The following is a 24,442-nucleotide window of genomic DNA, read 5'->3' as shown; positions in this document are numbered from 1 at the left end:
GGGATCAGCTTCAGCATCACAGAATCACCGAATAGTTAGTGTTGGAAGGGACCTCTGGAGATTGTCTGGTCCCTTCGCTCAGGCAGGTCACCTAGAGCAGATTGTCCAGGATCATGTCCGGCTGGGTTTTGAACGGAGACTCCACAACCTCTCTGGGCAACCTGCTCCGGTGTTCAACCACCTTCAGAGTGAAGAAGCGTTTTCTTATGTTCAGATGGAATTTCTTGTGCTTCATATGCTTTAGGTAGAGAAACTGCATCACTTTGCCTAGCATAAAGGGTTTCCAAATGGCTTCTGAGGAAAAGATTCAATAGCCACCAGACATTATATAGCTGCAAGATGGACCAACAAAGTCTTACCTGCACCAATTTCTGTAAACCATGAAGATGCAGAGTTCAAGTTGATTGTCTCAAACTGAACTACTTGATTTAGTTCAGTACCCTTACTGATAGCTACACAGACCATCGGGTACTCCTGCTCTGGTATCACTAGCATTTCAAACACATTCAAAGGGCTTGGCAAAGGAAAATCAAAGTGCTGGAAAAAAAATTAAGGCATTTGTAGCATTTCCTTCTACCTTGAAAATAAGAAGCTTAAAACAACACGCACAAAAAGATACAGAAGAGTTTTTCACTGCTACTAAGAATTCACTTTTAAGACAGCATGAGCTGTGAGCAACATTATGTTGCTCAGAGAGATATGGTAAGAGCCCGTTATTGCTAGTACTGGACTTCATCCAACACTTCATTTCACTTCAGTCATTGGATTTTCTTAGTCAAGGTGTGTCAGGCCAGATTTTTAAGTGCCTGGAACCCACAAATGGGACTAGACTAGGATGTATTTTCCATTACAAATTCTAGAAAGGTTATTTCAACAACAGTATAATGATTAAGATCTTGGGGCAGGAAAGAGGGACAAGCAAAATTAAATGTTGTAAACTAAAAAATAATACTTACCTTTATTAACATGAACTTCTGCATTGGCTCATACCACTGTAGAAGAACAATTCCAGACTGCAGTGCCCCACACAGATACTTATGTCCTGTGTATGGATTTCTGACTATATAGAACAAGCAAATAAACAAAATACCTTTTTTAAGTCCAGAAAGTTCAATGATACATAAAGTGAAACTAAAAAATGCAGCTATATTTACAAATAATTTAAGAAATACTATTGTTTTCACACTAATAATTGTTTTTCTGGCATAGCGTTCAAATATCTTCAGTGATTACTGTTGTGCCACATTCCAAATAAACTCAATTATCCATATACTTAATGGAAACAAGCATTTCTTAGTCCCAGTCAAGAGGCCACATGCTGAGTGGCCATAAAAGCTGTAAAGTCTTCTTCCTGAGGCTGGAGCAGGAGGGGGAATGAAAGGTCCAGGCTAAGTTGTAGCTGAAATAAAATAAAGTTGTGGCTGAAATAAAATAAACATTAAAAAAAATCCCCAAGCAGTCAAGATGCTCCATAACTTCTTGTGAGCTTTGACAGCTAATGCAATGAGACGATGAAGTTTTTTGTTTTTTGTTTTTTAAAGCTCGGCTGGATGCAACACCAGCTTGACTTCAGGAATGATTTGCAAATATGCCTCTTGTAGACATGGGATATCCAAGCTCGCAAGTAGGTATTTTGTATTCTGTTTAAGCGTTTTAATTTAAGAGTGCAAAGGTACAATTTCTCACGTCCAGTTTTCAAAGGGACGTGCATTACTGTAGAAGACCCAAACTTTTCTGAAAGTCAATGGAGCCACAGACAAATCTGTAACTTCACAAGATCCAAGACTTTTCTGCCGGCACTTAGCACCTGAATGATGGCTTCAGTCCTCCCCACGCTGACATAATTTTTATTGTGTCCAGTAACTTCATTGTGGAAAAAATATTTTTCAAGTCAGCCTAGCTAAAAGTTGGATCTAGGTCAAAGCTCGAGCCAAACTAACAAACCAGAAAGAGTATTTGTGTATGTGTAAGTCTAGGATTCCGTAACAAGTGGTACATTTCCAGACCGTCTGCATGTCACAGTAACTAGCTGGCTCGTGTGGCCGGCTGCAGCCAGTGATCATAAACATCAACTTATTCGTGGAGAGCTTGACTCTCGTCCTTGGCAGCTCCCAAAGGGAATGTACAACATGTCAGCTGCATTCTACCGGCATTCTCCAGGGTTTCCTTTCACAGTCTTGCTCTAGACAGCAACGTTTCTAGATTAAGAGTTGATATGAAAAATGCTTGTATATTATTTCCACTGAATAGCATAAAGATCTCTTGCATTACTTAGAAAGAAAATCATACGCTAGTTAGGGGTGTAGCATTAAGACACAAAGTAGTCATACTGTTTTCTGAACAATGAACTAACTGCAAGTCAATTAAAAAGAAATGAGTTTAAGACATGCCATGTCCAACAGCGAAGGCCAGAAAAAAACTGTAAACCTGAATGCCTACTCACCTATACAGCATTTGTGGCATCCTTTTGTATCAGGGATCTTTGTCGTTAAGGCAAACTTCCTGGAATAACAGTTAAAAAAAATGTATCAGCCAAAGATGCAGAGCGCCTTTCATACTACTAAATCAACAGCACATAAAAGTATTGAAGGAAATTGCCTCTGAGATCTGTACCTTGGTAATATTTTGTCAGGAAACCTATGAGTTTGAATATGAGCAGCTAATCCTGTTTTTTTGGCTTGTTCAAACAAAGCTATTAAATTATGGGAGTAGAGCTGGAATGTTTTCCCTGTAAGAGAGAAAAACACAATTGATACCACACACACATGCACATCAGAGAGCAGTACATTTTAGAGAAACGTAGGTATATACAATTACCTTCTAGGAAAATGGACCGCCATGCGTCAGATATGTCGAGTCCAATTATGAAGAAAAATAAAACAAGACAACAATAAGAATGCATATGAGAAGACATGGCATTCAACTCAGAGTTCATTTCAGTAATATTAAAGATGCTCTGAAAGTTAGTGTTACATACACAATTTTAGAAGGCTGTAACTATACAACAACTGCTAATCGTATCAGGACATTCTCTTTGACTATAAATCAATGAAAGTGGTATTGCACAAAAAGCTACATGCTTAAAGGCACGCTCCTACAATTAGTCTGCATGTCATATTATCCTTTTCATCTGTTCCCTATGTAGAACCTCCTTATTTCAGGACAATTCAGAAAAAAATTTTTTTCAAAAGAGTCAATCTGATATATTAGTAGTATTTCATAGCCACCTCATTCCCCCTTACCTTGAGATGGTTTTTGTTTTAAGCTGGATTTATTTTCTGAATCTGGTTCATATCAAAGATGCCATCAGGCTGCAATTCACTGTGAGAGTGATCAAACACTATAGCTACATCCTGCAAACACTCCCATCTTGATCCTCTCTTAATTTTGTTTTGCTCCATGAACACAGCGCTTAATTGGACTCCCCTAGCTCAGCCACCAAAGAACAGGACGCTCTTTAGATTCTTTACAAACTTTTAATCCAACTGCAGCCTTGGCAAAGGCAACTCTTGTGTGCAACAAATAGCAAGTTCCTCGCCTTTCCAAACAATCAACAAAGTTGGACGCTGCAGACAATTGCTTCTTGTAAAAGTCCACCTGTAAGCTTCTGTCTTATCTATGAAAACATTTTGAATTAAAACACTCTCGAAGCTAAACTGCCTTCACAAACACAAGGAAAAGGCATAGCTCCTTCCTTCAGTACAATCTGATCTAAATAATGCCCAAGGGAAATTACATTGTACTGAATGATGGCTTTAAATGTTTCTCATTATTTTATTAATTTTTCCTCTATTTATACATACCTGACAATGACATTAAGGTGTTATTGATAACATACAGCCAGGTGCACTTTCGGGGAAATAACTGAAAAAAGAAAATATTTCCATTAATAGAAACATACAGGAATTACTAACCCTGGTTTTCTCTGCCTGCTCCACCTCTGTCACCATTCCTGCAGTGATCGACACTGGAGAAGGTCCCAGCTGTAACTACATTCCCTCCTTTAGTTCACTCTTTTGGACCATTACTTAGCCATTTTTCTGTCCTAATTAGTTTTCATTCCATTTCATTCAAGCTTCAAATTTTCTTTAGTTTTTAAATCAGCAGCACAGTGGGACAAATGGCAAGGCTGGAATATCATATATAGAAAGATATAGCTTGCTCTGGAATGACAGCCAGTGAAAAGAAGATAATGATATTACAGCAGCCTACTTAAACCCCTCGCAAGTCGGGGGCAGGGGGAGCGGGAGCACAGGGAGAAGCACTGGTATTTTCTGAGCCACTCACAAAATCCTGTATTCTGTGGGACTTACCACCCCGGCTATTTGTGTTATCATACTGCTGTGTAAAGAGAACTCATGGAAGGCAATGGGACATATTTTTGTTTCAGAAGAGGGAAGAAGTTCCTCAAGCTCTAGATTTGAAAAGATTTTAAAAGGAAAGAAGAACATCTTGACAATCTGAAGGAGGGAGGCAATTTGGATAAAAGTGACTGCAAAACGACAGCATTCAGGAGTCTCAGCAAAGGAAGGGATAAGGACAGCTGAATGAGGACATGGATTTTGTTAAAAAAATTGATTTTATTGAAGAATATTCATTGGTAAGGTTCTCCCATGAGAAGACGTTCTAATAAGAAAAAAGGACTTCACAGGAGTGAGCTGCATCTAAAGGAAGATAAGGAAAAAAGACAAAAGCAGTCTCGTCCAATGGAGGAAGTTGTTGCAAAACACAGCAAAAGACCAAGAGGGTTGAATCAAGGCTCTACAAAAGAACAGCTGTACAGGTTCAACCGAATGTCCATCTAACCTGATAACGTCTTTCTAACAGTCACTATAGGTGACATCGGTTCTCCTAAGAAATGCTGAGAACAGGAAGAACGCTTATGAGCATTGCCTCTAATACTCTGCCAGGCACCAAACTTCTTCAGCTCAGAAAACTGCTGAATCAGTTGTGGTTTCTGTGTAGTTAACGATGGTCAAAGGATTTATCTTCCATAAATTTGTCCAGTCTCCTTTCTGAACTCATATAACTTCTGGCATACGCTACTCCCCACAGCAACAAGTCCCAGGTCAGTTACCCACTGCTTATACTTCCTTTGGCTCCCACTAGCTTCGTTGGGTGGCCCCACGTTCTTGCACTGGAAGAGAAGGGGAATGAGGAAACACTCTCCCAGCCACCTCAAGATGGGTAAATATTTCTTTCTCCTCCGTGCCTTAAATATCACAAACAAGTAATACAGCAAATGGAAACAAGGACATAGTGCTGAGGATGACAAGGCAACCACAGGATAAGCCTGAAGGAAGGAACATGAGACAGGTTAAGATGCAAATCAAATTACAAACAGCAAAGTAGGTTCCATAAATGTATTAATTGGGCAGACAAAAAGGAGGCTAGGTCCACTGCTTGACAGGGAAGGAGAAAGATTCCTCTTGGCAACATGATTAACCCAGTGAACAGCACTGTGATAGGAACTCATGCTAGAAGCAAAAAAAGAATATGTTAAATACTATTTCAATTAGATGTACTCATAACAGCAAGTCATGTTTAACTTTACAGTACTTAAGAACCAGCTCAGACCAAGCTCTCAGTAATGGTTATCCTCAGGAACTGATGCAGGACAAACATGGACCCCAAGAAGGGCAAACACAGTACCTGCACTGAACAAAAAGGGCTTGGGGAACGGTCTTGTAAAAGAGTCTGACAGACTGACTCTGGATATCTAGCGTAGCACAGGAACAAGCCACATAGCTTATAATCAGCAAAGGATAACAACTAAGAGCAGCTAGTGTGGATTTCTGAATTTCCTTCTTTAACAGAAGAACTGCTCTGCTAGGTGCAGTGGAACAGGAAGACATGATACATATATGAAAGATCTTGCCCCATATGCCATTTCCGTATGCCAAATAAGAAAACATGGGGTAGATGAAATTACAGAAAGAAAATATAGAACTGGTTGGACATAAAAACAGAGTCTGTCAGTAGTGTTCCATTTAGTAGGACAAAAAACAGCCTGTAGACATACAGTGTCTTTTCTGAGCCTGGTTCTATTCAGTGTTTTCACTGAAAAACTAATGATGGAATAAGTATATATATGAAATCAGCAGATGATATTAACCTTGGAGAGACTGTAAGCACATTGGAGGATGGGATCAGAATTAAAAATTGGAGAGAAAGTTCAAAAAAGTCAAGTACTGGCATTTAGTGGTGAGAAATCAAGAAGCGTATAAATACAAAGGGGGGAAAACTGGCATGGCAGAAACACAGCAGCTGTAAAGCCTCTGGGGATTGTAGTGGATCACACAGGACTTCTGCCAGGTGAGGATGCTGTCACAGAAAGGAAACTAATTCTGGGATGCCTTAAATGTCCTAAGTAGGACGCTAATAACTTCTCTCTGCCCACCACTGGCACATCTAACCTTTAAAAAGGATATAAAAAAGGGTATGGAAGAGTCCAGAGAAGACCATTACGTAAAATAAATTGGGAAAGTGTACAAGAAAAGGTTAAAGACTTGGGTTTGACTACCTGAGCAAAGAAACATTAAGGGAAGGACCCGGGAGTGCAACAGTCGCCACCACCTGTTTTAAAAAGTTTTGTTAGAAAAGTATCTCCGCTATGCCCTCTAGTGGAGATAAAACGGACCAAGAAGAAAGGGTGGGTAATCAGCTGTCTCCAAGGAGGAGAAAGACGTTTTACTACAGAGCTCCTTTGAATGCAATGTCACATAAGCATCATCCAAAAATTCATGCAAGTGTGGGGACTGTTAATTTTAGCCCTTCCAGTGCTTACTTTGATGTGAATCAGCTTATGCCACAAAGCTTAGCATGCCCATCTATGCCCTAATACAAAACTTTCTTGTTTCATAACTTTGCCAAATCTATTCTGCCCGTTCAGTATAGCAATAATCACCTGTTCCATTGTTGCTTCATGAAGTTCGTTCAAATTCAAAGTATAGATACCCTCTTCAGTTCCAAAGATAATGTACTGATCTAAAAATTTTAAGAGAAATCATTTACTTCAAAAGTTCATTACCTCCTTGACAACAGACAGGTTTAAAATACCAATGAAAAACAACTTTACCTTTAGTATCTGGATGTATCCATGATGTTGCACAATTAATCTTCAAAGGGCAACCATCAAAGACTTTTGAAAAACATGCTCCCATCTGAAAGATACCAAAACTGAAACCTGAAACAAGTTTGCAGTATAAAGGGTTCATCTTTTGGCAGTTCGCCAACTAGTACACACTGCTGCTCTCTTCAGATACAGAAACTTACTCTAAAATGTTTTGATGCAAAACATTTTATCTTCCTCAAAAGCTACAGTGCAGCCTTCCAAACCTTTTCATAGACTTTATATACATTAAGAATCGCAAAAGCAGATCAGAATAACATGGACAATTTTAAGTACCTACTGGACAAGAACAATACTAAGTGCTTATATAACAGCATATAAAGGCAAAACAAACAGAAGCATTCAAGAAAATAAAACCCTCTCCCATGACTACTGCCTCTTCCCATTTTTCTTATTAAAAGAGAGAATGCCACTAGAGTTCGCAGCCCAAAGAGACAGACAAGAAATGAGATTTCTTACCAGCACCTTTGGTGTTGGTGGTAAACCATTGATTGCTGGCTTCTGTGGGAAGAAAGAAAGATTATAAAGTACCTCCCATGCACTGATATAGAACATTGTACATTATGTTTTCATTTGTCTATACTTAACATGACAGTGAAATCGGGCAGCTGATGAGACCGTGAGTCACAATACTTACAGGAAAATCTCTTTTCTCTTTTTTACGTGGCAGTTGAGGGATTTGTCCGGACCCTTCAACACTTTCTTCAATGAGTTTCAGCATGCCATCGCCATTTCCTGAAAAGAAGCCCATACACATTTTTGAGCACCCTTGACACGGTCAAACTAAAGGGAAAAAAAAAAAAACCCTGTTGCCCTGTTCTTTCTTCTCCCCTCTGTCCAGTGAGTACAGCGAGCTCTCAGCTTCCACATGCACATCTCAGGTAGCTGTCCTTGAAAAGGTTCAGCTAAGCTACACAGTGATTAAGGCTTCCCATTATCCCAGTAGTCCGTAAGCCAAACAGGATTGAGAACAAGGCCATGGCAAGGTCCTCGCTGATGCTCCTCCTTGCACATTCATTATTCTTATACTATTCCTGCAGGCAACACAGGGATGGTATTGACCGGCTGAGCGTCCCTGTTTTGAGGCAAACATTTCCGCCATGGGTCACGGCTCTAATAAGAGCTGGCACACATGTAAAAAGGAAAGCTGCGCTTTATGATACAGCTTATATTAAGTTAACTGTCTCCTGAAAACAGAGCGGACTCCAAAACTGATTTGCTTTTACAGGAAGCAAGTCACCTTTTGGAAATGTAATGCATTTACCCAAGTCGCTGTATCTAGCTGTAAGCAATCCAGGGCTACTGATGCTGCTGGTCATACCGATGGGGGAAGAATCGGTCTGAGGCCCACAAACAGGAATACTCTGTCTCCTATGAGCTGGCGGGGCTCTGTTTTGCGAGTCAGGAAAATGCTTTATTGTCTGAGACTTCTCATCATCTGGCAGGTTTTCCTCAGGATAACTGTTTATTCTTGGCTGCAACAAACAAAAGACATGAAGATTAACTGGGAAATGGCATCTGGAGGCATAAACTTAAGACAGATTTTGATTAAAGTCAGACTGCTTCTACATTAAAAAAAAAAAAAAAAGGGAGGGGGGTTACCAGCATTTCAACAAAGGCATTTGACAGCACACTAATCTGAAAGGTATTCCTTCTCTGATGGAAAAAACACAGCGGCAGACAGACTGCTGAACAAGAGGGCATTCCGTGCAGCGTGCTCTCTTCAAAGGGAAAATACCTAAAAGCCACTTTATCAAGGATAGCATAAAAGCCAGGAATTCCCAGAGGTCAACGAGATTGCAGAGGATGCAAGTCAGCATAAAATACGACGCTGCATGAAGTCTGCTAGCAAATGGTATTTAACAGGATTTACAGCCTACTCAGGGCATCAGACAGAAGCACACCGCAGAGACTGCCTAAGTGGTGTCTCCCTGCTTAAAACTCTTAAAACACCACAGTCACTTACCTTAGGAGGTAGTGGAGGTGGCCCTGCTCGCTTTAGGGTTGATCTGAAACGAAAAGGTGCAGTAGCTGTCTTAGTTACACCAGTAACATAACTAGGACTGCTTGAAAGCAAAGGCTGTACATAGGGCGAGCCAGATGCATAGGAAAGACTGATCACAGCTGTGCGCAACAGGGTTAAACGAGAAGCTTAAGAGCGAAAAAAAGCACATTAATACTTGTTAGAAGTGGTTTTTGATAAATTGTTGCTCTTTCATAAACGTAGAAGTTAGAGAGCATTTGTGATGAAGGGTATTTGAAATACGGAAATAAGTATGTGTTAAGAGACTTGTCCTCTGAAGGCGCCTCCTTCCACTACTTGAATTCCACTTTTGTGCTTGTTTTTCTAGAAAATTCCTCCTGACAGTGAAAAATGCTGCATTTCTGGATCAGCCAGCAGATCATGTTACAGAGCAATGTCCTCTCAAAATTTTTCAGAACGGCAAAACAAGTTTATTGGACATCATCTAACAGCAGTCCCGACAGCAACTGAATTTCAGGCCGCTCCACAGAAGGGCCCCAGCTCTTCAGCCCCGTTTGCAGCTTTTGCTCCGGATGAGTCAAAAGGGAGCAACAGAGGAGCTGCACATGCCCTAACGGGGCTCTCCAACAACAGTTGCACATCCACAATTAGGCTCACGATTGTTAGATTAACTCCTCGGCACAAAACGTGCTTCAAAGTATTAGGCACGTCCCTACACACTCTGCTATAACCTCAGGGAGGCGAGCAAGCGAGGACAAGCATTGCTTTGCATACGTTCTCCTGATGAGCAGAGAAACAGTCAAGCGTGCGTTAGACCATTAAATGCAGCTAGCCCTCGTTTTTGTGCACGGCAAGCCTGCCCGCAGCATTTTGAGGAAAGAGATTTTGCCAGAACGCTGCCTGCTTAGCGAGAGCCGCACGGAGTAAATACAACTGCGCAGGAAGGAGGTTCACTCACTCTTCAACATCTTCACTCCCATCGCCAAATTTTGTAAGGAGCGCCCTAGGTAAAACGTTTATAAAAATAAGAGTTCTGCTCTAAGGTCAACACGTGCAACCAAACCGATCAGTGATGTCATCTGGTTTCATAACGAGCATCTCCCAGCCCTTTTCAAAACACAGTACTTCTCTCTTAGCCACGGTATCAAACTCTCTTTCATTTAGTACAGTCACTCCCCCGGCCCCCAAATAATCACTTGCGCTTTCTTCCACACAAGCGCTGCGGTGCAGATATCATCAGCTAATCTATCATTCTTTCTACCCGGTATTTTTAAATACTGCTGTACATATCATGGGTAGGCATTGCAGTCAAATAAAAAGAAAACAGAGGGAGCTCGTGGAGAAAAGCCTACACAAAGAAAAAGCAGCGGAAAGCTTCCTCCTTTTGGTGTTGCATCCTCAAGTCTCAGATTGTTTCCCATTGCAGTGGGAATTTTTGTTTCAAAGTTACCATGAGGTCAAAAGGAAATTGTCACTAGAGAATCAAAAGGTCACAGAAAATATATCTCTAAGACAACACAGAAAGTGACATAATCCTGGAAAATGGCAATTTCAAGTTGTGTCTTCAAAAAAGAAAGTCTGAACGGCAGATACTTAATCCATTACAAAGCATTCCTTTGCACGTGAGGAGCAAGCCCTCCTCTGGTAGGCTGCTGGGCTACTGGGAAGTCTACGCTTCTGCATTTGGCAGTTGTGAGAAGGAAGAGGCAATTCATAAAGTTGGTGGTCTCTGTTTCCAGTCAGATACAAACTCCTCTGGGGTACAGAAATACGGTGCAATCCACGTGTTTGCAGACAAAGTTTCTGCAGAAAGCGCGGACGCCCCAGTATCCCACCAACAAACGCAACCCACCGCGTTACACAACGTGCGACGGCACCCAGTGAAGGAGGACTGCAGGGATAACTCATAGGAAAACAAAAGCATATTATACAAATACTAATCCAACCACTTTTCGATCACTATATAATTTCCCTGCAAGTTATTCCTTCTGAAGGGAAAGCACTACACAGCGGTCAGCAGGAATTAGTTTAAGAAACGAAGCAAAGCAAAACAAAACACCCAGCAACAAAAAACACTTCCATATTGCAGAAAACGTATATAAAACAGTCATTTAAAATGCTACAGTAACAATGAGAAAAAACCCAGTGAATTAGTTCACTCCTCAGCTACAGTTTCTGGCGTTCCCCTTTCCAGTGGGGTAATTGCTGAGTCAAACACATGAATCAGTAGTAACTCTGATATAAGCCAAAAGACACGAAAAGCAAGCCCTCCCCTCGCTAGCACACATCCTTTCTTTACATCTCTGGCACTGCTCAGGATTCCTGGCGACAGAGGAGCTATGCATTTCCTGTTTATCTTTCTAAAGTGGAAATGATTTCCAAGTAAGCGGCACACAGATTCACCATCCAGAAACTTTATGGCTGTACTCCTTTCAAGGAGAAAAACTGCTTACTAAATCTGCATCTATTTACCAATGTATAGCCCTAGCAACGCTTGCTAGGGCTGCATTCATTCTGCTTTTCATGCAGCCTGGTACAATCTTAATAATGCCACAGACAGAATCAGATTAGTAAGTCACTTTGCAGGGGAGGATACAAAGATGAGAAACCAGAGCTTTCTTCCCTCCCCGCTCTTCAACCCCACAGACTGCGGCCATCTGCAGAGACCTCGGCCCCGACACGAAAGGCTTCAGCCCGTCAGGGTCACACGAGCAAAACAAGCGGAGAGGAAGGAAAGAGTCACTGTCATTACTAGAGAGAGAAAGGCAGGGCCTAGAAAGCCACCCTGAACTTTTGCTACGATGAGAGTGAACAGAACAGAAAAATAGGTTGAACTCGAAAAGATTCAAACGCTAGCAATCTGCGTGACCCAGCCAGCTTTCCAGGGGGCTGTAATGTCAGCTGACAGCTTATGCAAGACTTTATCTGCAAAAAAGCCAAAGAAATTTCATATCTGATACTCAGTTCCAGATAAAGATGGGAAGCAGGCTCTTTTAGCTTAGCAATTATTTTAATTGCACATACCATCTTTCCCTACATACGTGCATCAGTCAGTATTACTAAACCCCCCTACTCTTCACTGCAAATTCAAAGATCGCCTTTTAAAGGCAGAATCCAGTAGTCTGCAGCAAAAGGATGCCACGCGCACATTAAGTTCAGTCCTAGTTTGGAGACAGTTGTACTCCCTTACTTCTGACTCGCTTTTAGCCCAGGGGAAATTAGTTATGGCATTTCTTTTCCTGAAATTTTTCATCCCAAAACACTGGAAAACTGCATTATAGATTGCACTGCTCTGATCACACACCTAGAGCAGCCACAGTCATGTAGTCATACTGAACTCAGTGAAACTAAATCTTCAAAACCGGTTTCTCCTTTACTTACTTGCAAGACCCGACTTCAACGTTGCAACCACACTGGGCCACAGACTGCCGCAGCTACAGCAGCAGTTCAAGGAGAACTGCAAGGCCCAGTGCGGCATCCCCAGCTCGGCCCTTTCAAGGTTACTGCCTTTGCTTCAGAAAATCGACTTTGGCTGTTTTATTTCAGTACGGGGTCCATACATACACACTACTCTTCTCCATCTACAACTGGGGAGCTATGACAGGTTTAAAATAAACTACTGCCTATCATTAAGAGAGATGAACGTGTCTCTCCCCAGACAACGATCCAGCTGCAGAAGGAGGAATGCATAGTGGCCAAAATCTCTTTTAATTTCATGAATATTAAAATGCATCAGGGCTCCTGCTTCGACTTTCCACCATAACTTAAGTTTGCTTTCAGGCTGCATTTTCATATTAAGTCACAGAAATAAAAGATACTTTTAAACTCTATACTTACCTGCTGCTTCCACCGTCAACAAAAGGATTCCAATGTGAAGCGAAGTCAGTGCCGGCTGCTACAACCTGAAGAGGCAGAAATTTTCATTCAAGACTTTTTTTCTAGCAAACTGAAGTAACTAACCCACAGCACTTGAAGAGGCCTGGGAAGTTCCCAAACTCTGCAGAATGACCCATAATCAGTAAAATAAAATTCCAAAGTGAAGCCACGTTGTACAATCTAATTACGAAACAACTATTGAAAAGATATCTTCAACTACTTAGGCTCAAACTTAAAAGCAGCATCTGGAAATGGTATAATGCCAGTGTCAAGTGGCAATAAATTACGTTACTCAGTTTTCACCATCCATTATTGGTTTAAAGATTTTTCTCATCTACCTGGTGAAGGCAGTACTGCTTTGAAAAACAGGGATGGGATTTTTCTGGAGTGCCGAGCACCAATGTATCCAAACTAATTTTAATGGCAGCTGTTGCTATTCACAACACTTATTAATAAATGAAGCCCTTGTGTACACAGGCACATACTAACCCAGAAGACCACTAATTGGCTGATCTGAAGAAAACCGTGGAGAACTGGAACAAACAGCAGCAACTCACAGGGGGGGCAAAAACGTCTGCACGTGAGTTGGCTGTGTTCCAAGCAGCAAGAAGGAAATAAATTCTGCGGATGGGAAGATCAGGGATTCAAATGCAGAACGGCCTCTTCACGTTATCCAATTAATTGGTACATGTCATTTTTTTAAATCTGAGCAAGACTCTGCTCAAAGCACAGAAAGCAATTCATTTTCCTAAAAAAGTGGCAATTGTCTGGGGACCAAGAGGGGTCTTCTCATGACTTTATAGTTCAGATACATACTACTTAGAGCTGAGCCACAAAATAATGAAGACACTACGATTTTAGTAAACCAAGGAGAAAAACCAAACTTGTTCTTACCATTTCATCTCGAGCTTCTGTTTCTTTCCGTAGAGGAGGCTCGAACTGTAGCTTATCAACTACAAAACATTACATTTTCAACTTCACTATACATTACACTAATGCCTTTTTAATGCTTAATGTATCAGTGAAAAGCATGTCGTAACATATCAGACTAGTATATACAGCTTTAATCTGCCTAATAAATATGACTATCACTTGAAATGTCACCATTTTTCATGAAGTCTTAATTGTCTAGATGCTTAAATTAGCAAATGTGAAACCCACAAGAAGGAAATGGAGCGAAAGGAAATACAAAGTCATACAATGAAAGTACAATAAAGTGTAACCATGTAACCACATAAAATGCTATGCTTTTCCTGTGTTTTCTCATCACAGCAAAACAGCCAAGATACTTCTGTGAAAAGATGCCCTCTTAATTATCAACTCACTCTTGCTTTTTGATGTTGGCAGGTATTTAGTATTTTAGTTGTTTTAAGTAGGGCTACATGGTCTGACATAATCACAGTACTGAAAGACTATACTGGTCATACAAGGTTTCCACATAAACATTACTATTCAGCAATGACATGAAATGAAATAGCGGAAAAATATGCAAGTTTTAATTTTGGTTTTGGAAAAATATTATTGAAGATTCATGTTTATGTGTTGTTTTTTCTGGTTTTGTTTCTCAGACGTGCCAACAGCAGAAGAGACTTTCCAGGGCACACAATAAAAGAATAACACCAACATCCTCAATTGGTAAAAGTAAACCAACCCCGCAATATGGGCAAAGCACATTAGGAACTTACAGTTTATCTCTGACGCTGTTCTTTCTGCCCTAACGTTCCTGTTTGTAGAACGAATTGTATGGCGAATAACGGAGTGCGGCTGTAAGAGTCGTAAACAGAAAAACTTAGGAAGGTTATGTGGCTTTCCATTGCATCTCAACCAATAATCCAATTTACAAAGAAAAACAAAGCTGTTGCAGAGTCACAAACTGTTACACACACTGTCCTTGTCCTCGCCTAGATCTTGGACTGCCCACACACAGGAACTTTATATGCACTCTACAATAGAAGTGTGACAAGCCCTGTGGAAAGATTTCCTGTTTTCTCCAGCACTGGAACTTCCAGGAGGTCTAAAAATGATGGGCAGTGCCCCTGTCAAGCTGGAATCTTACATGGCGAAAGCAAAGCGAGATATTTAGACAGCAGTTTTACCTAAAATGAAAGATGCTCTCACCTCAAAATCATCATCGTCAGCTTCACTGTAGTGTGCATGGTTGTCAGGATTATTAACTTTGTCCAACAGCTCAACTGCTAAAGATCTCGAAAGACCAGGCTGCCCTACAAAACTATGCTAAAACCACAGAAAAAGAGGACAAGTTATGATAAGCAACTGGTACGTAACTTTCATTAATAAACACTCAATATAAAATGTTTTTGAATTTTGCTTAATGGTTTTCTGGGGGCTTGAGTATTTCTTTAATGACACCTGAATGGCTAGACCAGTACAGGAACGCCACTCTTTTGGTCAGTTATAATTGGCAATTAAACTCTGAGTCATACAAACGGTTACACAGTAGCTTAATTTTTTACATGAGTAGTTCATTCAAGTTTAATAAGACAGAATTAGACACGTGAACAACTGCTAAATGGATCAGTTCTCTGTTTGCATGACAGGAAGGGTCAACATCCAATCTGTGCAGCTATTTCTAAGAGGCCGAGACGTTCACTCTTAAAAAAGGACAGGCTGAGGACAGAACATGAGGCAATTTTCAGTAATTTTCAGTAATAAAAACCTCATAAACTCTTGACCCTGACTAAAATCTTGATAATTCCTACAGTAGACCAATGTCTCTCCCATTCAGATTTCACCGCCCACACTGTAAGATCAGAGAAAGAAAATCATTGCAGTTTGGTTCGCTAGTGATCCGTTATTCACTTTGAAGCAGCAGATCATTTACTGGTGTCACACAAAGTTCCAAGTCACTTACAGAAAGGAGTCTTTCTGCTGTTGGTCTCTTCTTCGGATTTTTTGTAAGTGCTATTTTGACAAAATTATGGAATATCGATGACCTTAAAACAGAAAAGTTTGCCAGAAGATATTAAATTCCAACCACCGTGACTAAACAGATTACAAAAGGATGTGCTAAATTAAAACGCTGTCCAAGTACCTCAATGCATCTGAGACCTGAATAATTAGGTTACTGAGTTAGCCAAACAGGAAGAAAAACACTTGATTCATGCAACTTGGATGAAAAAAGTTTTGGTAGGATATAGCAAATAAGCTAAACACACATAGCGCTATTTCAACTTTTTCAAATTTCAGTTGCTACGAACTAAGTATCAGCAATAACAATTGTGAATTAGGTACCCAGCAAACCCTCAAAATCCAGGGAAACCTACACATTTCACTGCTTGTGGTCATAGGCAGGAAAATAAAACAAGAAGTTCAAGATAAGATAAAGACTCAACTTACTCTTTAAAACGCTTTGTTGCTATTTTCAAAACAATTCAGGTGATAGGTCATATGACCTCTCTTAAAATTTGAATTATAATTTGATGCCATGACTGGACCTACAAGCATTGCACAGGACTTTTACAAGTATTTTTCTTGCAATTGCATTTGTGCTAATGCACCATTCTGGGGACAACATTAGCCCACGTCTGCTTGCATTCAAAGTATGTTACAAAGCATATTTCCTCTTCTAGTCTGAACGTGTGAGAACAAGGCACTGGAGAAGTAACGTGTATTGGCTGGGGTTGCACTGAGCTGTTCTGGGTACAGAAGCGTTCTTTCCCTTCCCTTAGCACTTATCTGCCCACCTAAACCCCTCAAGGTAAAAAAGCTACATGGCAGAATTGTGAACAAAAAATTGCGTATACCAGAACTGTTCTGGGTGTCATAATAAAACATTAATAAGTACGGTACAAAATCCTGCAGATGCTGGGAAGGTATCACAAGTTGAAGAAGTTACTGCAGAAAGTATGTTGACAGCGGCACATTCTTCATGAAAGGAATAAAACATTACCTGTCCCAGTCACAGCGACAAAAGCCCTATTATAGAAATTAAGGGGAAAGGATAAAAACAATTTTCCTTCCTAGGATGTACAAAGAGGGTCCGAGAGGGGAGATTTACTTTCCGTCTGGATCAGTGGCAGGGATCGCATCAGGTAGGGCTCTCCTGCCCCACGCTGCCTGCTGCTGGACCTCAGGCCTCTCTCATTTGCTTTCAGACTCCTATGACAAACAAGTAGCTGTTTCTCAGCATGCAAAAAAGGGTCTCAATCTGGAAACCTTTCTTTAAGTGAAGTCATCTCTCAGGCTACTGAGTTTAAAATTAGCACATATTATTTTTTACTGGCTTCCTTCTCCAATAATGTACTAGGTTTGTTATTAGAGATTAAGTCGTTCCTTAATCTAATGATTAAGTGAAATCAAATTTTCAGTTGAGCAGACGGTGAAGATATTTTCTAATCATCGTAATGTAAAATTCAGACGTTCCTCTCAAGATCTGCTCAGGAGGGCGTGGGGGTGTCTCCTCAGCAGGCTCACGTTTATTCCATGGCGCTCTCGTAGCGCGGACAGTTTCCGAAGCACAGGTTTCAGGCCTTCCAGAATCAAGGGTTTCATAACGGAAGAAGGTCAGCTTTGTGGCACGGAAATAACCCCGTGTGCGTACAGACTTCTACTGGCTGCAAGCACTTAAAGAATCAAAGCCTTTGCTTATACATTGTTGACATCGGGTTTTTTTGTACTATCTACAAGACATTGAAAAAAAAGGAAGGGTTTAACTTACCATTTTGCTTTTTCCTTTAGCTTTGGTGGTTGAAAATTACTTTTTGACATTAAAAACAATGCCCTAAAGATAATGGAAGAATAACGTAATTATAATTTTAAAAATTAACTTCATTCCAATATCTAAACACATCGAGTTAATACTTCATATTGTAATTCTACTTCAAAGCAAGAATCAAACTGATAACGCTGGATCATAGTCTATACTGCGTTAGAAGACAGACGCAGTAAAGGTGTTCATTTTCTCATCTCTAAATATCTTTTCAATGTCGTGCATCATCTCGTTAAATATAACGCTACAGTTTCTCTACTCATTTTACTGTACTCATTCACATTGCTGCTGACACTACAAAGTTTAAAAAAAATACTTCAAGTTTTCAGGTATAATTTTAATTCTAAATTTAAGTCCTGAGCTTCAGTTTGATGTCTTACGAACAGAGGCGGCTCACACAGAAATTAGTCGTTTGATGAAGGAACCCTAGTGTGAGTTTCTAGGTCTGAGCTACGAAGAAGGTTAAACCATATCACGACGGTCCCTTCTGGGACCAAAGAGGAGCCCAAAGATAGGCAAGCTCCCCCGTCAGCAGACCTCATCGGGTGAAGATCAAACATAGGCGGCTGGAGTTCTGCGAGTTCGATCGCTGTGATGCCAACCGCCCAGATATCGCAGAGCTGGTTGTATCCACCGTTCTTTTCCACCGCTGCAACTTCTGGGGCCATCCTGGAAATGCAAAGCCATCGTTCAGGCAGAATACGGCTACTTCTGAATCGCTGCCCGCACGCAAGAGCGACAAAGCACTTCACATAATTCCAGTGCAACCCCCCCCCCCCCCACCACCACCGACAAAGAGCGCAAGGCAAAAGCCTGATGTCACCTCCCCTCACCCAGCACTAGAGGAGGAAAAAAACACCCGGGGGTTAAGTGTTTTGCCGAAGGTCGTGAACTCGGCAGCAAAGCTAGGAATAGAACCAGAGCCTCATGATTCCTGGCGAAATGCTTTAATGAGCAGATAATCTGCCTGCCCTTAGTCCTCCTTCTCCAATAGGAAAAAGAGGGCAGCAAACAATTAAAACCATTGTCTGGATTAAGCTGTATGCACATGTTCAGTATATGCTAAGAATATTGCCCTAGAGAAAGGCATCTTAACTGCATCACCAACACACCGACATTCAAAAGCAGTTAAACGTGCATATGTAATCCAGCTCCAGATTTACAATGATATGGTCAGCATATTAAATACTGCCTTGTACAGGAAGAATTAAGGGGTAGAGATGATTCAAAAATAAGTTTTAAATCTGTTTCTCTTCACAATTCTTTCTGCAAAGCAGACCCCCAAAAGATCTCATTCACTAATGTAAGAGCAGAAGAAATCAGTGAGAAACTAAATGATCATTAAGTGTCCAGAAAAAGGGGTGCATGTTCTGTATCAATAAATCTGGGAGAAGCGGCAAGCCCGCTCCAAACAGCAGGTAGCTTTGCTCCCGTAACAGATCAACCACAATCAGCGCTTCCAGCGCTTTTGGGCGTTTTACTTGGAAGAAAAGGGATGTATCCAATTAAGTATATACATTTAAAAACGTGTGCGTGTATACTTACATACTTATATGTACACACACACACACATCAGTGGGTGCGCTTCAGAATTCTTGGTTTAATTTGCAAACACAGACTTAGCTTTGCAAGTAATCGTAACAACCAAAGCAGCGTATTACCAGTAAGGGGTACCAATAAACGATTTTCTCTTCGCAATGGTGGCTGTTATTTTTGCTGCTACACCAAAGTCCGCTGTAAATGAAATTATCACAACCTTAGAAATCTGATTTTCATTTAACACTCCAATTCCACTCTAGGAGGTTTTGTATTGTGAAAAAAAACACACTTCTAATCCAATTCATTAAGCTTCAGCAGTTAAAGAATAATAATGTGTTCAGTCAATTTCTTCACTGACATGACTTCAAATTACAAGATTAATTTCTATGTGCAATTCACTGATGATCCCGTTCCCCTCCTAGCTATTGTTCTGTCTCACAATACGGCCACGAAACCACCTCCCAAAATTCAGTGGTATTCAACTTATTATTCTAGAGGAAAAATAGCATCATGCTTTGGAGACAGCACGCTTTCTGGGTTACTTATGGAGGAACTCTGGGGGCCATCTGTTCTTGTTTCCAGAGACTCTGCCTCGGGGACAGCAATCCCTTACTCTGAGAACTGCAGATAATCGGGTTATCTATCTCAGAGAGCCAAAAATCATTTAAGTCCAGTTTTATTCTTATTGCATTTGTAGTATGATAGCTGGAGGATAATTTTAGGCAAAAGCTAAGTGACTTAGGCAAAAAGAAGGTATCAGTGTGTAACCCAAGTTTAATACCATTCATGGAAGCTCCAATGAGTTTCAAGGTTTTAGCTTTTTTTTTCCCCCCTCCTTAAAAAGTCGTACTTTTTTAGCACAGCACTCCTATGCCACTCCAGGAGAACAAGCACGTTGAACCACACAGCTACTCTGAAGGCAGCTAAACTGCAACCACCCTGACTACAACACCGGACATACTAAGTTGGTGAAGAGATTCCTGCTGACGGGGAGTCTGTTTCTGACCTCCTGAAGAGCCCTATCTACAGCTAGAATCCCTGAGGAGAGGCAGCAGACAGTCAGATGGGGGATTTGAAGGCAGCGCACCCAGGTGACAAGAGATTCGGCCCATTTGTGCCCCTGCAAATGCAAAGCGTCACTGGAGGAAGCCGGTAATACAGACCTCTTCCAAGCTTTCATCTGCAGACCTCAAAGCGCTTGCAAAGGAGGAAAGTTTCCTCATCTCCACCTTCCTGGGAACACCCATGGTCGCACACTGGGCTAGAGGCAAGGCCGGGGCAGAACCCACATTTCCACGGGCTGCCAGGCGTGGGAGGAGCTATCTCACATGCTTAGGGCATCCCTGAGGGCTCCAAGGGAGAGCCACCATCCTGGCTAGGAGCAGCCAAGCCTAAGTAACCCCCCACCTGGCCAATTTCAGAGAAATCAAGGAGGTTTCCAGGCCTGTTGGTTGGCTCAGTGACTGCTCCAAAAGAGGAAGAACTGAAGAAGGTGGTTGGTTACCTATAGCCTCTTGACAGGAAGGGACATTTCTCATCTCGCACATACACAAGCGCCCACAGACAGACACTTTCTATTGTCAACTATTGCTCTAAACGGCATGACTAAGAACATCCCGCAGTGCAGCATCAGAAAGTTAGTGCCACAGAGAACAGTGTCGAATAGAATTGAGTGCACCAATACAGGGGATCTGCTGCACTGTGCTCTAGCTTTAGCAGGCTCCATCTTTGCTCTACAGGTGCTACTCAACACAAAACAAAGCCCTACAAAAGCAGAGTATTTTGTATCAGGAGGCAGGCTCTCTGCAGACCGGCTATTTTTGTGCGTTTCTGCATTAGCGGCGTGACAAAAGTAAAAGACAACAACTTGCTAAACCAAAGTATCCTAGCTGGTACTATTAACTTTTAATTGGTTAAATTAAAATAATCACTTGAGTTCTGTCTTACTATTAATTCAGGCAACTTACCTAATTTGACATCTCCATGGTCTGTTAGTAGAATATTTGCACCCTAAGGCATAATACATAGAAAGTTAAAATGCTGTATCAGGAATATATTTCTGCTACAAGAAAGTTTAAGATAAGCTCCCCACAGTTCCAAGTTACCTTTATATCTCTGTGCATTTTGCCCTTCATATGCAAATAAGCAAGACCCTGGGGGGGAAAAAAACAACATTTCAGTTTTACCATTTGTTAACCTACTACAAAGCCAGTCATATTTAATACATTTAAATTACTCAATGTATTTTGTTTGAAAGTTGAGAAATTTGAGATTTGCAGATAAGAAATACACTGGCTTCTGTTCCTGATCTCTCCCAGAGCCAACAAATGCACGTGAAGACTCGTTTCAACGAGTCACGGTGTAACGTTTTACATAGATACACGTGTTATTTTCGAAACAAACCTCAAGATACAGCACCTTTACCCTTTAATAAAGTTAATTATACTTGTGAAGTCCTGAAGGTTCCCTTCCAGCAACACAGGCACCAAGAGATCAGGAACAGAACTGCTGAGCAGATTAGTTCACGGTCTGTGGCCCTGTCTCCGGCAGTGACCAGGTCACCCACTGCTTTAGGGGAAGGTGGCTATCTTCATGATTCTCTTACAGAGTTACTCATGGATACAAAGAGTAGGGAAGGAAAAGTTCCTTTAAGAAACAAGCTGTCTGTATCATCTTATCTTGTATTTCTACAGTTATTAACAATCACAGAACGAAACAGAATTTTAGTCATCTGGTCATAACGTTTTTCCTCTACAAATCATTGGAATTTACTGCCACAGATCAAGCAGGCAGTTTAAAATCTGTGGGGTTTTTATTGCTCAGCTACTTACCCTTGCTTACTAGGTATTAGCTGTTCTCTGCAACGAGATTCAGAAATTTGTCCTAAGCAACCGCTGCACTGAACCCCTGTGCTAGAACAACGCACGCAAATAGCCGAGACACCACTGGGGTCACAACCCGCAAAGACCTACGTCTTCCATAGGTTCACTGAAACCAACTGGATCACTGGAGAAACAGGAAGAGGACTGAGTTTTAGGATTCTGCTTCTGCAACGGGGTCCTCAGAGACTACTTCTCTTATGCAAATTCCCTTGCAAATTACAGCACGAGGAGCGCGCAAAAGTTGCTCTGACAGTGATTTCAGCAAGTATTCGCACCACATTACTGTAGTTTGCTGCTAATTTTTATTTAAACAATATGGAAACTAACAGATTAACCCTAGCTGACTGGTCTCACCGGATCCTCAGTGCTTACAAATACAAGTGGCGGTACAGCATCGCTGTCTGAACTGGCTCATCTGCCGGATCTACCTCCTGTACACAGACCAAAGGCTTCATGAGATACCTGCAGAAGTACAGTACCTGTAGAGTTTCTCTGCATACATAAGCAATTTGTAACTCTGACAGAGGTCCTGTTACTGCAAACAAAGATGAAAGAGTCTGTGAGTTTACAGCGTACACTGTATAAACACTACTGTGAAGCAGCCAAATGATATCTACGTGCAAAAGTTAAACAACATTTTTTACACAAACTGTTTTTTAAATTGATCTGAATTTTTTTTTTTAAACAGAAAGACTTTCTGTGGTTTTTTCTTTTTTCTCTTCCAATAACAGAAGACAATACCCATAGCAAGAAGAAAATCTGTTTCGACAGAAATCTAATCATCATTTTACAAGTGACTTGGTAATAGTACAGTATCTTATATTTTGTGAGAGGTAAAAAGCGACAAAACTGAGTTCTGCTAATCTCTTACTACTAGAAACGCAGATGTTCTATATTAGGGGGCTATGGGACTCAGAACTGTCTTAAAACTATTTTTCAGTCATTTAGTATAAATAAAGTAGAAAGAGCTTTGGGATTCAAAAACGTCATGCTATCAGCTAGAGGCAGAGGAAGTTCCCAGACTGCTTTTCCAGCAACTCCAATAAATCCTTCTACAGAATCAACAACTCTAGATGACATCTCAGAGGTAAAAATAGGAACAAAAGAGTGCCATGCTATTGTACAGGAGCAGGAACAACAAGGCATTTTTATCCTTTAAACATCACATTTAGAGAGTTCCCAGTAAAATCAGCTTCCTCACACTGCGCACACTTTCTGGCTGTGGGACTAACACACGCACCATACATCTGCAACAGCTTTGACTTCTGCGTTCAGCAACGTATGGTTTTAACAAATAGTTTTATTCTAGCAATAGTACAGCCTTCATCTCTAACTAGCATGATTTCTGTTGTGAGCTTCTGGGGGGCTTCTTCCCCCTTCAGAAAAGCAGTCGAACTGTCTTTGCCTCTGACACGCACGGGCACGCGGTTGACACCAGCTAACTGAAGCTGCCGCCCAGCCCACCGCTGATGGCCACCGTAGTTACTCCACTGGAATAAATCAAACTCTTTGGGTCAGTTATCTAAGTACCATGGGGAAAAATAAGCAGTATGATGATTAAGAAATTATCGCCTAGAATGGCAGGCTGTTAGCACAAAATGATTGTCACCACAAATGTCACCATGACTATCTGAGAAGTGCTCTCAACAAAATCTGTTCCTTGTCGCTGAAATCACTTTTCATTTCACAAGAAACGACGCATGCGATGCCCGCTGCTACCAACAATTCCCCTTCCGTTTGCTTTTCAAGTTTTTTTGTTTTTTTTTTGCCAAAGCTTCCAGAAGGTAGAAACATTGAAATAAGTTTCAAAATACCATGGTAAATATCTTGAAGGGATCCTCCACCGCAGTACTCCATACATATCCACAGCTTTTCACGGCTATCAAGAGAGAGTTAAAACACATGCATCAGCAGTTGATTGATCTATATACAGAACAGAGTTAATAATGGTCATTGAAATTATTTTCTACTTGTCTTGATGGTTCTTTAACATTCTTCAGTTTGTCAAAAACAAATATTTCAAGGCATCACAAGCAGTTACACATTTGATGTTATTAAGAATCTCACTGTAAAATTTTCACTCTGATAGGTGAATTTATATCAGTCACTGACAAGTCTCTGACTGTTGATCAGACCTAAAGGGCGTTGCTTTAACCCTGACCTTCTAACTTCAATAAAGAACAAGAAGAAACACCTGAGGTTTACATTCTGTCAGCAAGATAAAAGGGTTTAAACATAGCAACTCAGAGTTTCAACCTTAAATTGAAATTATCTAAATTGTCTTTAAAAAAATCTTCGTG

At 40.9% G+C, this 24,442-nt stretch overlaps 1 protein-coding gene across 5 annotated transcripts in view; it reads right to left on the bottom strand.

Moving 5' to 3' along the window:
- Window positions 1–24,442, bottom strand: part of MAP4K5 (mitogen-activated protein kinase kinase kinase kinase 5) — a 71,766-nt gene that overhangs the window by 9,804 nt on the left and 37,520 nt on the right. For 2 of the 5 annotated variants that reach the window (XM_068947589.1, XM_068947593.1), the window contains exons 4-27: window positions 23,957–24,021; window positions 22,622–22,677; window positions 21,366–21,413; window positions 21,228–21,270; window positions 19,383–19,455; window positions 18,259–18,390; window positions 17,671–17,733; window positions 15,865–15,946; window positions 15,111–15,227; window positions 14,678–14,756; window positions 13,887–13,945; window positions 12,954–13,018; window positions 10,075–10,119; window positions 9,099–9,141; window positions 8,397–8,607; window positions 7,770–7,867; window positions 7,592–7,633; window positions 7,079–7,163; window positions 6,908–6,987; window positions 3,804–3,864; window positions 2,614–2,728; window positions 2,444–2,502; window positions 957–1,060; window positions 360–537 (exon numbers count right to left, since the gene is read on the bottom strand). In XM_068947589.1, the coding sequence (XP_068803690.1) occupies window positions 360–537; window positions 957–1,060; window positions 2,444–2,502; window positions 2,614–2,728; window positions 3,804–3,864; window positions 6,908–6,987; window positions 7,079–7,163; window positions 7,592–7,633; window positions 7,770–7,867; window positions 8,397–8,607; window positions 9,099–9,141; window positions 10,075–10,119; window positions 12,954–13,018; window positions 13,887–13,945; window positions 14,678–14,756; window positions 15,111–15,227; window positions 15,865–15,946; window positions 17,671–17,733; window positions 18,259–18,390; window positions 19,383–19,455; window positions 21,228–21,270; window positions 21,366–21,413; window positions 22,622–22,677; window positions 23,957–24,021 (2,003 nt within the window). The remainder of the gene's footprint in view (window positions 1–359; window positions 538–956; window positions 1,061–2,443; window positions 2,503–2,613; window positions 2,729–3,803; window positions 3,865–6,907; window positions 6,988–7,078; window positions 7,164–7,591; window positions 7,634–7,769; window positions 7,868–8,396; window positions 8,608–9,098; window positions 9,142–10,074; window positions 10,120–12,953; window positions 13,019–13,886; window positions 13,946–14,677; window positions 14,757–15,110; window positions 15,228–15,864; window positions 15,947–17,670; window positions 17,734–18,258; window positions 18,391–19,382; window positions 19,456–21,227; window positions 21,271–21,365; window positions 21,414–22,621; window positions 22,678–23,956; window positions 24,022–24,442) is intronic. The other 3 variants (XM_068947591.1, XM_068947590.1, XM_068947592.1) reach the window with 3 other exon arrangements.

The sequence above is a fragment of the Struthio camelus genome, chromosome 5 (assembly GCF_040807025.1).
Source record: "Struthio camelus isolate bStrCam1 chromosome 5, bStrCam1.hap1, whole genome shotgun sequence".
NCBI lineage: Eukaryota > Metazoa > Chordata > Aves > Struthioniformes > Struthionidae > Struthio > Struthio camelus.
Note: the sequence above shows the minus strand (reverse complement) of the source record. Positions and strands in the feature narration are given on the sequence as shown.